Source organism: Marmota flaviventris, chromosome 5 (assembly GCF_047511675.1).
Source record: "Marmota flaviventris isolate mMarFla1 chromosome 5, mMarFla1.hap1, whole genome shotgun sequence".
Taxonomy (NCBI): Eukaryota; Metazoa; Chordata; class Mammalia; order Rodentia; family Sciuridae; genus Marmota; species Marmota flaviventris.
The window spans coordinates 42,670,833-42,686,706 of record NC_092502.1 but is presented as its reverse complement, the minus strand read 5'-3'; the positions used below and the strand labels follow the sequence as shown (position 1 = coordinate 42,686,706).

At 44.6% G+C, this 15,874-nt stretch overlaps 1 protein-coding gene across 1 annotated transcript in view; it reads left to right on the top strand.

Annotated features, from left to right (window-relative positions):
- The first annotated feature begins 3,115 nt into the window (after positions 1–3,115).
- The window catches only part of Spock1 (SPARC (osteonectin), cwcv and kazal like domains proteoglycan 1), a 495,655-nt gene continuing 482,896 nt past the window's right edge, over positions 3,116–15,874 (top strand). Inside the window, exon 1 of the mRNA XM_027941082.2 lies at positions 3,116–3,301. Coding sequence (XP_027796883.2) covers positions 3,116–3,301 — 186 coding nt within the window. The remainder of the gene's footprint in view (positions 3,302–15,874) is intronic.

Genomic DNA, 15,874 nt, shown 5'->3' with positions numbered 1-15,874 from the left:
AATTCTGTTACAAAAATATTGCTCTCACTTATGAGTAGGATAACTGGCTGTAGAGGAAAGAAAAAAAAATCAAGAAAATTAGTAAGGAAGTTACTGTGGTCCTTTGGGTGAAAAGTGATGGTCAAGTGGACTGGGTGGTACCCACAGAGTTGGCATGAAGTAGATGCATTCAAGGGCACTTGCAAGTGGAACAAACCAGCTTGCTGAGGCACAGGAAGTGCAGGGTAAGGAAATGGAGAAACTGAAGATGATACACAGGCATCTGGCTTAAGCAGACACGTGGATGGATACCTTTACTGCAGAGTACAGGTTTGGAGGGAAAGTCTGTCATACCCAGGGGTCATCTGGAAGAGATGTCCAGTATGAAGCTGGATGTATAGTGGAAGTCCTGAGAATACTTGCAGGCTGGGATTGCACCTGTGTATTCTCAGGGGTGGACTGGACAGATGTGAGAACCTAGGGAAGGACTCAGATGGTGATAGCACAAGGTCTCATTCTGCACCCTAAAAAGCCCTGGTATAGATGCAGGAATGACCAATGGGGAGAGGAAAGCCAGGAGGGACAGCACTACAGGAGCCCACAGAAATTGCTCAAAGGCCCCCTAGGGGAGGCTTGGAGGTGACTGCTGAAATGACAAGTCTATTCAGTTAGCGAAGCTGACAGGCCGATTGGAGCGGGTTGAGGAACGAGTTGGAGGTGAGGAAGCAAAAATGACATCCAAGGATGACTCTTTGGAGAAGTTTTGCTGTCAAACTGGACAGAGCAATGAGAAAGTGCTGATTGCCTGGGTTTCTATGAACAGAAGAAACATCCTTTGTATCATTTCCAAGCCTCTTTCCCGACTCTGATATTCTCAGGTCATGACATTGAATACCTAAAACATTTCCATGATAAAATACACACAACCAAATTATGGCAGCACGACTCACAACTGGCTGTACCCCAGTTGTTGGCTGAGAGCGTGGTTCAGCTTGCTGGGGTGCTCATTCATCAGATATTGTTTCAGTGCTGCTATGTGCTAGGGGCTTATGTCCTGGACACTGGGAGCAGCTGTGGGCAAGATTACTGTCCTCATGGGGAGGACAGACACGGAATAAGAGACTTCCAGTGTAGTGCGCTTGCAGCTAGAGCAATATTATATTCTCAAGAACAGTATCACCAGGGTCCTTGCTTGGTCTACAAGCTAGCAAGTCTCAGAAAAACTGAGGACAAATAAGTGGAGGGGTATATTAATGAGTTGGGGTAGACATTGGTCCAGACAGAGGTTAAGGCCAGCCTGTCCCAAAAGTCAGGGCTGGAGGAGGAGTGGGGTGAGAGGTAGGTGAGAGGCAGTGGGGTGGACAGGGGTCAGATGTTCAGGGACTAGGGCTGCAGCCAGGACTTTGGCCTTTCTCAGGAGAGTATCATGAAGTGTTCTGAGTTTGTGTTGTGGGGGTGTGTGACAGTGTGGCCAGACTTTTTCTAAAAGAACACTTGGTGTCTGTCTGGAGAATGGGTCTGTAGTACAGAGAAGGTGGCAGGTAGAAGGTGTTAAGTCCTCCCAACCTTATTTAATCAAATACGAATGAATATTTGGGAAGGGGTCAGGGGTGGGGGGCAGAGTAGTTTTCTGCTTGTCTCTGTCCCAAAGCCTCATCCAGTTCTCTTTCCCTTTCACCCCCATCTGGGAAAACCCAACAGGCTAGTGCTGGGGCCAGTTCTCAAGGGGTGGGGACAGAATCAACACTGAGGGATACCACGGGGTTAATGCAGGGACAAGAATGTAGAAATGATAGAAGGCTTCCACTGGGGACTAACAGCTGTGGGCCCCCAGGGAGCATAGAATGCAGAGATGTAGTAGGTGCATAACTTTGGACAAGCAGAGCAGAAATTCACTCAAACTCTGTGGTGCATAAAAAGCATCAGAGAGCCTGTTAAAAAATGCAGACTCTTGGAGACCCTCCTAAGGAATGCTGATTCAACACATTGGTTCAACACATAGCTAGCAATCCTATTTTAAAGAAACTGTCTCCAGTCTTCATCAAGATGATTCTGAGCTGAGTGATCCGACGACCTCTCTTCTGAGAATGCCTCAGCGCTGGAATCTTCTTGGCTTTCTATCCTCAGGTCCCTCAACTATCTTGCACCAGCCAGGGCCTGAAAGCTGGTGTCTGCCCTGCATTGAGATGTGAATAACCCACATTCCCGGCTCTGGCGTCCTGACTGCCCAGCGGGCCGCACGGCAGTACATAGCCGCCAGGGGGCGCCAGAGGCCTCAGCTCCCGCTCTCCAGCTTCTCCGCCCGCGGACGCCGCGCCCGAGCCGGCGAGCGAGCCAAGCCAGAGCGCTGCGGGCTCACAAAGCGGCCGGACGCGCGGCGGCGGCGGCTGGTGGCAGGAGCGTCGGGAAGCCAGCCAGAGATAAGCTTTCTCTGCGACCGCGCCAAGGAGCTCGAGCAACTCGGACGCGGGGACCCGGGCCGGCCCCCCAAGGTACGTGCCCCGCCGAACCCAGCTCCCCAACTTGGCGCAGTTGGGACCTTCCTTGCCCACCCGGAGGGATGGCAGGGTCAGGGCCTGGGGGTATCTCCGCACGCCCCTCTTGCATCCGAAACCGCAGGGCGGGCGAAGCTTTCCTTTCCCTTAGCTAGGGACTCGAGACCCCAGTTGCGGGCATCCACCCCCGCTTCCAATTTTGCCCAGAGCCTGCGCTGCTGCTGGAAACCTTGCTCACCCTCTCTATGCCTCAAAGCTGTGGGCACCGTCTGTGCGAGTGCGGCTTGCGGATCCCGGGCTCCGGGTTTTTGAGGAGGGGTACCCACTCCCCTGACCTGAGAGCAGTATTCTGTGGGGCACCCAGAGAACAGGTGAGAGGGGTCCTCTGTAGTTTGCTAGCTGCACCTAATTTGTGCCCCAGCCTCTGCATTTGTAGCCGAGTCCCCATGCGTGAGACAGGTCCCAAGGTCTCTAGCTCCGCGGAAGCGCCCCAGGTGTGCTAGGGTCGACCCGGTCCCCGCTGTGAGGTCTCCACCTCTACTGCTGGGGCCGGTTTCCGAAGCGCTCAGACGCGGGGTCCCCGGCGAGAGGCTCACGGTCGCCCTAGGGGCTCAAGGGTCGGTCGTGCCCCTGCTCCGCAGATGCCAGCGATCGCGGTGCTCGCGGCGGCCGCCGCGGCGTGGTGCTTCCTCCAAGTCGAGAGCCGGCACCTGGACGCTTTCGCCCGAGGCGCGGGCCTCGATAACGGCAATTTCCTGGACAATGACCAGTGGCTGAGCACCGTCTCTCAGTATGACCGGGACAAATACTGGAACCGCTTCCGAGACGTGAGTACGGCTGCTGCTAGATCCTGCGGGGCAGGGGAGGGGTCTCTTGGAGAGGAGGGCTCTGGGGCCTGGTGGGAAGGTTGTCAGGTGCAGACCTCCCACGGAGGGCGTCAGTGGGTGCGTCTTGCCTGAGAGGAACTTTAAAGGGAACTTTGAAGGCTTGATGCTCTTGCCCGTTACCTGTTGTTCAGGTGTATGTATTTGTAGGACTGGGGCAGGTGATCGCACTGATATACAGCACAAACCCAAGCAACTGTGGAGAGACAGACTCCCTAAGCTTCTGAATTCTCCCGATGGCAATGACTGACTTTGCCAAGCCCAAGGGAGAAGCTTCCTGGGGCGGCAGTGATTTGGACCATTTTTGGGGTGTATTAGAAAATTTTTTACTGGAGAGGTTAGGCTTGGGGATGAGCCCAGATCATTTATTACGGAACCAGTTATGGATGGTATGAGAGGAGGTCATGGTGGAGGGCTGCCCTGACAATGGGCCTGATAAAATATTGGGAAGGACCATGGAGGTTTTGACCCTTTGAATCTTTAGGGAAGGGGGAAAGAGAGCAGGTGGCCCATGGAATTGGCCCAAATCCCTGAAGGAGAAGCCTGGGAAGGAAGAAACTCACTCCTGGACTCAGAAGCACCTGTGCTACCTGTGTCTGCCCCAGGGTTGGCTGCCACTTTCCAGGTGTGCCCCAGAAGATGTGGGAGCAAGAGGCACCAGTTCAGTCTTTCAGCAGATGGCATCCCTTCTGTGTAGTGGGAGCCTCTGCCAGCTCCTTCAAAGACTGCCCCAGGTGGCTGGGGCCATGCTCTTCAAGGGGACTTGGAAGTGTGATATTTTATGGTACTTAACATTAGAAGGTTTTGTCTCTCCTATATATGCCTTAAATATTGTAAAATGTCCAATACTTAACAACAAAAAGAAGATTTTTATGTTCAAATGCATTGTTTTGTTTCTGGAGCAGTTTTAGGTTCAATTAATATTTTTGCTAAATTAATGTTAAACTAATATTTTTAGCAGCATGCATGTGTTTTTAAATAGCTTGACCATACCACATAGCCCCCCATTTTGTCATAGGCATGTTTATAGGTTCTTCAAGGTGGGAGATAAGTGGAGGTCTTTTATCTCCACTGGATTCCTCATAGTCCCATTTCCAGTATCCCTTGCAGGGAGAAGGTATAGAGAATTGAATGAATGCCAGATGCTTTCTAAAGAGCATCCTCTTCAGGTCCCATTTTAGAGCAGCAGATGGACTCATAGCCTTGAGTGGGGTTTGATTATCTCTCTATTCCCCATTCTTTCTTTTTCCCATAGTTGATGATGGGCTGCTTCTCCTAGAAAGGGACCTTTGAGCACTTTCATTGAACTTCCACAGTTATTTGGGGCCCTACTTTTGTAGCAGATATACTCCCTGCAGTCCTCTCCCACCCCACCACATGTTCTGACTTGCTCTGTTAACCATCCTTGGTCCCCTTTTCTGCTCAGATCCGAGGAGCCCTGTACTGACTATCTTTGCCTATGACTGAAAAAGATGCCCAAACCATGAAGCTTTTGTTTATTGACTCACCCAGGGTAGAAATAATTTTGCTTGGTGCTTTTGGTTTGTTTTACCAGTTTTAGATAGTTGGAAAGGGCAGATGCTAAACTCCGCTAGAGCTGGGCAAATTGGGCCAGGTGTAGAGGTGAAGGGCTACCTTTGCTGGTCCCTTGATTCCCAGAGCAGGGGTGGGATGGGAGTGTGTTGTGCTTGTTGGGATCTTTGGGTTGTGGAAAAGTCTACCTGCTTTTGTGCTTCTTTAAGGTTTCTTTCTCAGGGTATCTTAAATGTGACATTCTTAATTCTCCTTTACTTTTATATTTTTAAAAATTGGGCTTCATTTCTAATCTTGCTTACGGGTAGTGCTGACATTTTATATCCTTGGATCAATGTTTTTTCCTAAACCTGATTGATGATGAGACCTACCTGGGGTGTTTGCTAAATTATAGCACCCAGGCTCTTCCCTCCTGGAGGTTCTGATTCCATATTTCTGGGGTGAGTGCTAGGATTCATATTTTAAACAAATATACAAGGTAATCCCTATGTTTAAGAAATACTGCCTTAGCTATTGTAAAAAAAATTTGAGGCTTACCAATGAAAAGAGACGCTTTTAATGTTCAAATACATTGCATTTTGTTTCTGGACCAGTTTTAGGTTTTAAACTACTATTTTTAGCAGTATATCATTTGTAAAAATGATGATTCGATCCAGAATAACATTAAAAACATCTAAAAAATGTCTAAAACAATCTCAAATATCATCAATCATCAACCTTTTTATATGCTTCATGGAGTCATCTTATACCAGCAGTGGCTCAGACACAATTTACTGCCATTAACCTCTTGAAAGTGTTGCAAAATTCAGATCAGATGCTCTTTTAGGGCAAGTTCAAGTGTCTTCAGTTGGATCATTTACTTGGAATAACCACAAAGCCTGAGTCCTCTGGGATCAGAAAGTAAAATGTTGCTTTCTCTAGAAATCAGCTACTCAGCGGACAATAGTCCCAGTTAGCGCTGCAGTTGCTCAATCAGGCTGATCTTTTTCGCTGAGCCAGGCCTTGCTTTAGGTTGAGAAAGCCTCCGCCTCTTTGCTATGGTTTTTGTTGTTGTTTTTCCAGAGCCTTGGATAACTTTGAAAGGCTGTGTCCTAAGATTACTGTTAAGATGCTTGTCAATTTTTGAAACTCATTGTGTGAGAAAACTATTTGCATTACCCACTGCTTGCTAATTTGTTCAACTTTGGGGAAAGATACTTAGGAGTTAAGTTTGAATGTGGGAAACTGAAAGCTAAGAGCTCTTTTTGGAGAGGTGATGGCATTCATTGGTGGTTTTTACTGGGCCAATATTGAAATGGATATGATGGCGAGATGTGTATTCCATGCTCCCTTGACTACTGTGTGTGCTGTGATATAGCCAGAGACAACTAAGCAGCCTCTACTTATCACTTGTGTGCTCTAGGCACACAAATATCTACTATCTCTGTTTCAGAAGTAAAACCTTCATGGCTTGTTGACTACAGTTAAGGATCCAGGAGAAATATAACAACATTCAGATGATTGCTCCTAAATGCATTTGTGTTCTGTTAGTTTGGTAATTATTCTTTTACAAAGACTAGCAATTGGGATGTTTTTGGTCATAGGGAGGCCTGAACTTTTGCACAAATACAGTATAAAGGAGGAGGATATGAAAAAGGCAACTGTTTGTATTGCTTATAATAAATTCTTGTCTCTAGATGTCATACAGCGTAACTCCTTTGTGGTTTGAGATTTAGACATCAAGATACTACTAATCTGATATGACTTTGACTTTCATGACCTTTACCACAAGGAAAAATCCTTCTGTTCATTTTTCATTCATTCGTTCCAACAAATACTTGCTTACCACATGCTAGGCACTAGGTTGCAAAGGTGAATGGGATTAATAAATGAAATCTCTTATGTAACCTCTCATCCATTCTTAGGCTGCTGTACATTTCTTTTTCATTTTTTTTAAAGTACGGTTTTTCTTATAAAGGAAATATGTTCTGGTTGTAATTGAAAGGGTAAAACATTGCAGAAATAGATAATAGCTAACATGTATGGAACACTTATTGTGCCAGGCATTGTTAAACGTACTTCCTATATGTTATTTAATTTACTATTCATAACAATCCTATAAAAGAAATGCTATTATTCCCTATTTGCTGGGAGGTTTAAGTCTCTTGGTTAAAATTTCAGAGCTGGGATGTGGAGGAGCCTGGGTTCCACAGCCACTCAAGGGCTGGGTGGATTTGAATGTGCAATTCTATTGACATCACATTACAAATCTTCCATGCTTAGAGCCTGAGAGCCATCAGTGGAGAACCTCAGGCTAAGACAAAGTGCAGTAGGAAGCCAGGTGGACACAGCTTATTGCAGAAGTCATGTCAGCCCTTATCGGCTCCTACTAATAAGCTTTGGATTTGATTAAAATAATATTGTTGCTTACACTAAACATGGCATTTTCTTTCTTTTACACACATGAAACTAGCCCTGACATTTAACTCCAGGATAATTGCCTTTATCAGGCCCAGAGACTCAGAAGTGTTGCCTTGGCTGGCATTTATCTTACTCCAGAGTGACCTGGGTTTGTAATTCTAATGAGAGTGCAAGGACCAGCCTACGCTCTTTTTTCCTTCTGGTGCATACCCTGTGGAATTCGGTGGTCTCTGTAGCAGAACTGGGGTGGCAGCAAGCATCAGATCTGCTCATTTGATCTTAGCATCTCAGCTATAATGAGTTTCAAGGGCAAGTGGAGCTTATTGATAGAACAGGGGCTGGCTCAGTTGGTGGGGCTGATGACAAGAGAGGTGGTATGGCTTAGTGGATCAGTCATTAATCTGTCACCACAGAAACTCAGCTTGTAATGGAGAGTAGCAGAAAATCATTTTGATTAAACAGGTTCAAGGAGACTTAAATGAGTCTGTGATCCTGACTCACTTTAATGAACCCACTATCTTAAATCCCTTGTACCAGATGACCACTGATAGAAATAATTATTTCACAGAGATTGTTATAAAGGGAAAATTTGAAAGTGGATAGGCCTAAGAGCATTCTTGTCTTTTCTGTCCTTACCTTCAGTTTTCCCCTGCCAGAGAAAAGCTAGGTCTTGCCTGGTAGGTGTGGTAGAGCTTTTTGCCCCAGTTGACCTTCTCAGGCTGAATGCCCTGTCTCTCCTGGGTCTCCCCAACCCCACAGGATTTCAGCTGGACTGCATTGCTGGGAGGATAAGTACTTTCCTCTCTGCTGATGAGGCTGTTTTCAAAACCAAGAAGTGGCTCCAAGTGGATAATTGGACCTATAATATTCCCCTAGAGCAATGGGACCTAATCATTACCTCAACTATCTTATCTTACTTGAGACAAAGTAATGTTAGTAATTAAATATTTTATAACACATCATTTCTTATTTATTTACTCAATATAGTGCATTTCAAACTCAACTTAGTATCTCACATTGGACATATTCAGAAGGACTTATTTTACCTTTCCTATGGTAAGTTCTACTATGTATTCCTTGGGCAATTCCTCAGATTCAAGATCATGCTTGATCATATCTCCCCAGGTGAGATAATTACAAACAAAAGAAATTTCCTATAAGAGGTTAAATAATTTGCCTAAGCGTACAAGTATTCTTTTTTTTTTTTTTTAACCATATGTTATCTAGTATGACACCAAAATGTAAGATGTGCTCAGGATGAAAAGTTTAATAGATCCCTGCAGAAAGATGGACTGCAGAGGCCAGCACCCTCATTGTGGAGGTAAGCATGAAATTAACCCATCACAAATGAAAGTGACCACAGCCAGACAAATCACCTGTCTCCATTTTGTCATTGATGGATAGAGAGAAAAGTTATGCCCTGAGCCACTGAACAGATTGATACTCTTGCAGATTTCTGGTTTAAATGCACCATATCATTACATAGTTAATTTAAAGCAGTCTTAAGTTGCTTGTCTCTGAGCCTCTGACTCCTCATCTGTTTTATTGGGAGAATACAATATAATATACTATTGTTGAGAACTTGGAAAGTGACTGAAATCTAGTCCAAGCTGGCTTAAATAGATTAGAAAACTTAGTGTGTAACTGAAAATTCTACTGATAAACTGTGGTTTCTTGTAAGGCTACACCCAGGGGCTCAAGTTAATATCATGGGATTTGGAGTTTGTGTATGTCTGTCATTCTCTCTCCTGCCCCTCTGTCTTTGGACTTTATTTTCCCTTATGTTAGTTTTAGTCTCAGGCTGATTAATTCCATATAGTAGCTCATTAATTCTATATCTATCAAAGTTACATCATTATATAATTTTTATGTCTCAGCAGTGCCAATAAAAGTTCTAGAATAAATGAGACTTGTTAGATTTACCTGTGTTATGTACCCATTCCTCAGTCCCTTTGTCCAATTTGGTAGAATATGATGATTTTGCAGGGCTGTGTTACATGCCCAGAGCTGGAACTGGGAGTTGGCACTAGTGGTGGTCGGGGCTCCACTGGGTCCCATGTTTTGAGAGTGGTAGAAGGGCAATTCCTTAAGAAGAAATGCATGCCTGGAGGGCAGATGTCAACAGATGTCCATTATGTCAATAGATGTCCATTATGTTGACTGGCTGCACTGGGTTGGCATGAAGAGTAAATTGGCTTAATGCATTGTCTGGCTTATTAAATGCTCGATAAGAGGAGGCTGTTATTTTTTATTAATATTAACTTCTGTAGCATTTTTATGCATTATTATTCTTCAATTCATAGTTGTGTATGCCTATATTTTAGCTTCTTTAATAGTTGGATGCTTTTTGAAGTAAGATCCTAACTCTCAGGTCTTGCACACAGCAGGTGGTCGGTAAGCATTTTGTTGACTTGAATTGCATCCTAAGCACACCTCCTGGATCAATCCCTGGGGAAGGAAAGTCTTTTGGAATATAATAAGCACATGAGGTGCTAGTGTTCTGATAGGTGGGAATTCTAGGTGTCACACACATTGAAAAACTATTTTTTAAAATTTTTTTTGGCCAACCCCTATCTCTAAGCCAGGACTTCACAACTTTGTAATTCCTTTCAGGATACACTATTATAAAGAACTTGCTATCTCCAGACCTTTACTATAGAGCCCAGGGCAGGAAGCTGCTCAGGGAATGTTTAGATGAGTTAGAATCCATAAGGGAACTGTCCACACCACCATGGATTGTGGGGGTCATTGTAAAGGGGTGACCCCAGTAATTCATACTTGCTGCAGTCCGGCTGCAGCAAAATAACCAGGGGGTGATGAGCAACTTGTGTAGATTGATACAGCAGGAGTGGGAGCCGTTTATTGTAGGACAGGAGGGGTATATATACATTCCACACAGCTTATCTTAATTAACATAAACTAGATACAGAAGTCAACCAATAAGGAATCTCCACACTTAATGGCTCGCTGGTGTTACTTCACAAACCACTCCCTCTGCAAAATGCCAGGCGCCATCCTGACTTGTTTACAGACCCTAACACATACTAGCTTTGAATATGTGCTCATTCTATTAGTAATTGACAGTGGTGGTGGGTACCAACATATTGAGTGTCGTTGAGAGGCAGGAGGAATCTGATACAGGGGAAAAAATCCGAAAAACTCCCTCACCATTTAGGTGCAGTCTCCGATCCTGTATAGAGCTCCTTGTGGCTGAGTGAGATCATGGTTAAAAGCCCACTCTTAATGACAGTTCTCAATCTAGTTTTGTCCAGGATAAGCTTGAGTCTTTGACTTGGGCATACTTGGGATGTTCCTGATCTCTGAGTGGCCAGTGTCCCTGATGTTTTGATTTGTTTTCCAAGACTCACTTCTATTCTGCCTCATGAGTGTGGGCCATGGCATACAGCCATGGATGCTGCTTTCTCTCTTAGAAGCATGTTGGGGAAATTCATTCCATGATCCTTGAGCCTGTCTTTGCTCCATTGGTTGCTCGTTTGGAAGGCTGTGTGAGATTACTTCCCATTCTGTTACTTTCCATTTGTAGATCCTGGCAGAGAAGACCTCTCCATCATATTTCCTATGACCCTGGGGTCCCTCCTGAAACCAGCAACTACCATCATGAAATTTCTGGGATGGGGTTTGTGCTCGGCTCTGCCCAAATCCTATTTATGTGAAGGCCCTGGGGGACCTGTTACACCAGCTAAGCTTTAATTGTCTGTAATCTCTGATCCAGTTGCCCTTAGCCCATCTCAGGAGGGAGAACCTCATCTCCTCTTGCCGCATGGTCCCACGCTGGCTGTATAGGCAGGAAGGGGGATGGGGTCCATTTTGAGGCAAATGGTCCAGCCAGTCTGTGTGTTACTACGGCTTCCTTGCATCCTTTGTTATCAGATGCTTGCAGTTTGGTCTTGGTGCCGTTAGTATCATTGTCCTTGGGGTAGCATCTGTGGCAGTTAGCAATGCTTCTTGTTGGTATTTAGGCAGTCCCCAGGCTCCAGGTTGGCTTTAGAACCACCTGGAAATACTAGTAAGCTAGGCCGGACCTTTGTTCCTTCTTTCCAAAGACCCACCTCTTCCATTTCAGATCATGACAGATAGTCAGAGGGCCTAGACTTCACTGCAGCTGAAACAGATTTGCTGTGGTTTAGGAAAACCCAAACACTAACAAATACTTCACGCAGGGCAGGGTGGTTTGTTGTTGTGAAAATTCTTCCAAAATGCCAGCTATGCCATTTCTTTGCTAGGTGCTGGGTGCAGAAGACAGACAGGGCTCATACCGTCCTGGTTTAGTGTGGTAGACAGATAGACAATCACAAAACAGCCACATTGGTGTGACTAAGAAAAGTGCTAAGTAGGTAGAGATGCTGTTGCTTTTAGAATGCATACTAGGGAGGAGGAGGAACTCAATAGCATGAGAAAGGCTCAGAGGCTGAGCCCCAAGGATGGCAGGAGCCAGCTAGGTAAGGAGCAGAGGCAATTGCATTCCAGGCAGTGGGGCCAGCAGGTCTGAAGGTCCTGAAATGGGAAATCCTTTGAGGAGCTTCCATCGATGTGTTTGCCCCAGGATTCCTGCAAATGGCAAGCTCTTCCTTAGGGTGCTTAGAAAGCATGCTCCATACAATTTCAATTTAACAAACATTTTGTGAGGGGACAGGGAAGTGAGTCAGCTGTAGAAAGTGAGGCACACAGATGGCCCCAGTACTTGGAAGGATGGCCTGTTCTTTTCTCCCCTCTTCTGCGACTTTCTCTTGTTGTGTGCACTTTGCTTTCCCAGTCCTCTATCCCCAGAATACTTACTACTTCTCTAGTGTCTTCAGTCTATGAGTTTTTCCTTCCTGCTGGAGTCAAGTGTCCTAGACTTTAGAGCTCTGACAATTCCCACTGCTGTTTAGAAATAAAGACACCGTAGAGTTTTCTGGACAGAGTGATGATTTGTCATGTTTATCTTTCAAAAATGACATTAGTATTCATGGGGCTGCTCCTTGTCCCCTACCACCTCCACTGCTGAGAACCAACTGGGGGCCAGACTTTGAGGCTAAAGATGAAAAACAAGCTTTTCAGCTTCAGGGATCACAGTTTGGGGGAGAAACTGACACACAGGCATTCACTGTGGTGGCCCATGGGGAGTGCTGTGTGGCATGTGCTTTTTACAGCCCTTGGATCTGCATTTAAACAAGAAATCTGCAAGAGTAACAATCTGTTCAGTGGCTCAGGGCATAACTTTTCTCTCTATCCATCAGACATGGAGATAATGATGTCTCATTCACAGATCAGGAATTTTTCTTTATTTTTGAGAGAGAATTTTTTTATTTTTTTTTTGTTTTTTTTTTTAAATCATGTTCTTTACAAATTTTATTTCTGACAACATGCATCACCAAATCTATAGCAGAAGGTTTCTGTCTTCCCAGATAAAAACAAAAGCTATTTAAAGAATTCTGTAGGACAAGAAAATTTAACAAGTTACCACAACTTAGAATAAACATCTAGGCAGCTGAAAAAAGTCAATTATAAAATGAACAATAACCTGATTAATGTTTTAAAATTTTTCTTTTAAAATTTTTCTTTTTCTTTTTCTTTATTTTTGAGAGAGAATTTTTTTAAATTTTTTTTTTTTTTAGTTTTCGGTGGACACAACATCTTTATTTTTATGTGGGGCTGAGGATCAAACCCAGCACCCCGCGCATGCCAGGTGAGTGCGCTATCATTGGAGCCACATCCCCAGCCCATCAGGAATTTTTCTAGAAAGATGATACTGGTGTCCATATTAATTTGCTTGGGTTAACTTTTCTTATGGTTCTGTGAAAATATATCCCTCAGGAGACCCTCTCCCATTTGATGCTTGAAAGTGAACTTTGATGCACTGGGGAAGGAAAGAAGGATGAGTTTTACAACTCTTGTAAGTAATTTTCAGATTCTTCCTGTGTGATCTTGACACACCACACTACAGCAAGCACTGTCAATGGTACCCCACTTAATGACGTGGGGGTAAGCAGCCATTTATGCAGAGTCTGTTGGTATCTGTGCAGTAGATCAGGGAGCAGAGCGTACTGCAGGTGTCCCAAACGATGTTGGCACTAATAAAACATGGAGAAAACATTTGTGCAGACAGCAGAGGACTCTTCTCTCCCCCACCGCCCCCCCCCCCCCCCCCCGTCTCTCTTTTTTAGCTGTACCCTTTCTGTCCCACACTATAGATGGAATCACTCGAACCCATTCCTAAGGGAGCCCAAGGTAAAAATGGAAGTGCCTTGAGGGATGGATGTTCTGCAGCAGCATTTTCAGACTGATACCTTTGTAATCTTAGAAAGTCACTGTCAGGGCTTGTTTTAGATACAGATTTCAGCCTGCTAGTCTAGAGAACAGATGTCAGTAGGTCAGGAATGGCATCCAGGAACCTGCATTTTAAATAATCAGTCTAGATGATTCTGATGCAGGTAGTTATCAGATTGCATTTTTAGAAAACTCCTGGAGAATTACTATTTATTCCAAAGAGCCAACACTGATAGCTCCAAGAAGTAATATATTAGACAAATGAATATTTTATTTTGAAGATTTGCAGTAGATCATTATGAGTGTAGTTATTTTCTCTTTATGCCAGTAGGGCCCATTGATATCAGCAGAAAGAAAGATCTTATCTTCCAGTGTGTGTGTCTGTGGTGGTTTCCCTAGAGTGGAATAACAGTTAATCTTTGACCTGTACCAAGGCCATAGGGATACTTGCACACAAGAGCATAGTGGAACTGATATGGGACCCTCCATAGATAAAATCTCAGGGGGATCATCTCAGCAAATCTTCCTGTCTCCAGAGGGCTTGCCCAATTCCATTCGACTGTGGTCTGGCTTTGCATCTTCTCTAACAGAATTGGTATGTTTTCTGCATAGAAGAACTGAAGGAAATTGACTCTGCTTTGGTTTTAGGGTACAGTGAAAAGGGTATTGAATTGGAAGTGGTGTTAAGGGCACATAATAGACAAGGAGTGGTGAATGTTAACAAAGGGTGTTTGCTGTCTTAGGAAGTATGCTCTTAGGCACAGAGATGCAAATGCTGGAAGCTCAGAATGTCTGAAGGATCTGCCCTGCACGATGGCACCACTTGATCCTCTCCTTGGTGTAGAAATCATTTTGTTTGGTTGCCCAGATTATTTTGGAAAGATCAGAGGGTATCAAAAACAGATTCATTAAAATTCGGAAAACAAGGGTTGGCTGCATTCCTTCTTCTGAAGCCCTTCCATTGCTCCCTGAGCAAACTCTGAAACTTTGCTTTACTCTATATTTGGCTGAATCTCCTGTAATTAATAGTTCATTAATGATAACCTAAAATTGATAAAACTGTTGCCAAGAGGGAGAAAGCAGTTAAGGCTATTGAAGAGAGTTGTGTGGCTTTCTAGGGTCTTCCTGTTGCCCCCTTGTTAAGGCCTTCTGGAGAGTTTCAGGTCTCACTGGACATGGTGACTCCCTTGGGACTTTGGTGGGCTTGGTTGGTTGGTGTCCAGCTCTTTCTTTAGGTCACAGCATTACTGCGCATCAGAGCCAGCCAGCCTTGCTTGGACTTGGGGATCTGGTCCGTAACCTTTGACGAGCCCTCTTAAATGAGGCCTGTGTCTCTTTCAGTGAATGAAGTGAAAATGCTTTTCACAGTAAAGATAAGATAATGCTATATTCTCTGGTGTTTGAGAAATTGTGAGATTTTTATGTGCTAGGTTGGTGGCTTAAAGACATTGGTACCTCAGGAAGAGCTTTGCTATGATTTTTTGAGCCTTATCTTTAGTCTCCTTCCATGGTTACCCTGGACCCTAATTCAGTGGGTTTTATTGTTCTTTGCCTCCGTGGCAAGGCTCCTGTTTTAGGCTCACTTAGGACATAGCAGGAGAGAAATATACATGATTACTTTCTGAGACAAAGCACAGAAAGAGAGTTGTACAGTCGTTGGGAAACCTGATGGAAGTTATTCTACAAAGAAAAAGTCTGCAAATGGACTAACACTGTCCTGGGAACTTGATTTCCCAAGGCACTGTCCTTCTTGTGACCCTGGGCCATTTCTGACTGATGGTCACTTAAGCCTTCATCTCTGACTAGTGATTTAGTGACCTCAGCTTACCTAGACTCTTACTAAAATACATCTGCAACCTCTGCTGTTTTGCCAGAGTCTAGGGACCTGGATACTGCCAATAGGAGGAAGGGTGTCAGTCTGTACACTTGAGGGGGAAGGTTTAGACAAGACAGAACTTGATGTATGCATAAATGCTGAAGTGGAGTGAGTTTAGCCTTGTCAGGGCTCTAGGTCAAGGTGTGCAGCAAATGGTGACATAATCATGAAAAAGATCCCCTGGCCTCAGCAGCCCTGAGTTGCTGGGGAGTGTGGTTCATTGAAATATAAGAGATCCCAGGTACCCAAATTGAATCCACCCTACAACCAGCAAACAGGTCAAGAGGCAGAATATTATGAGTATCTGAGAAGTCCATCTTGTGCTTCTTGCAGTCACTGCCTGTCCCCCTGGCAGGAAGAACACTCTTGGCTTCTAACACCATGGATTAGTTGTGCCTGCTCTTATCCTTTCACAAATGGAACCATAAGGATGTGCC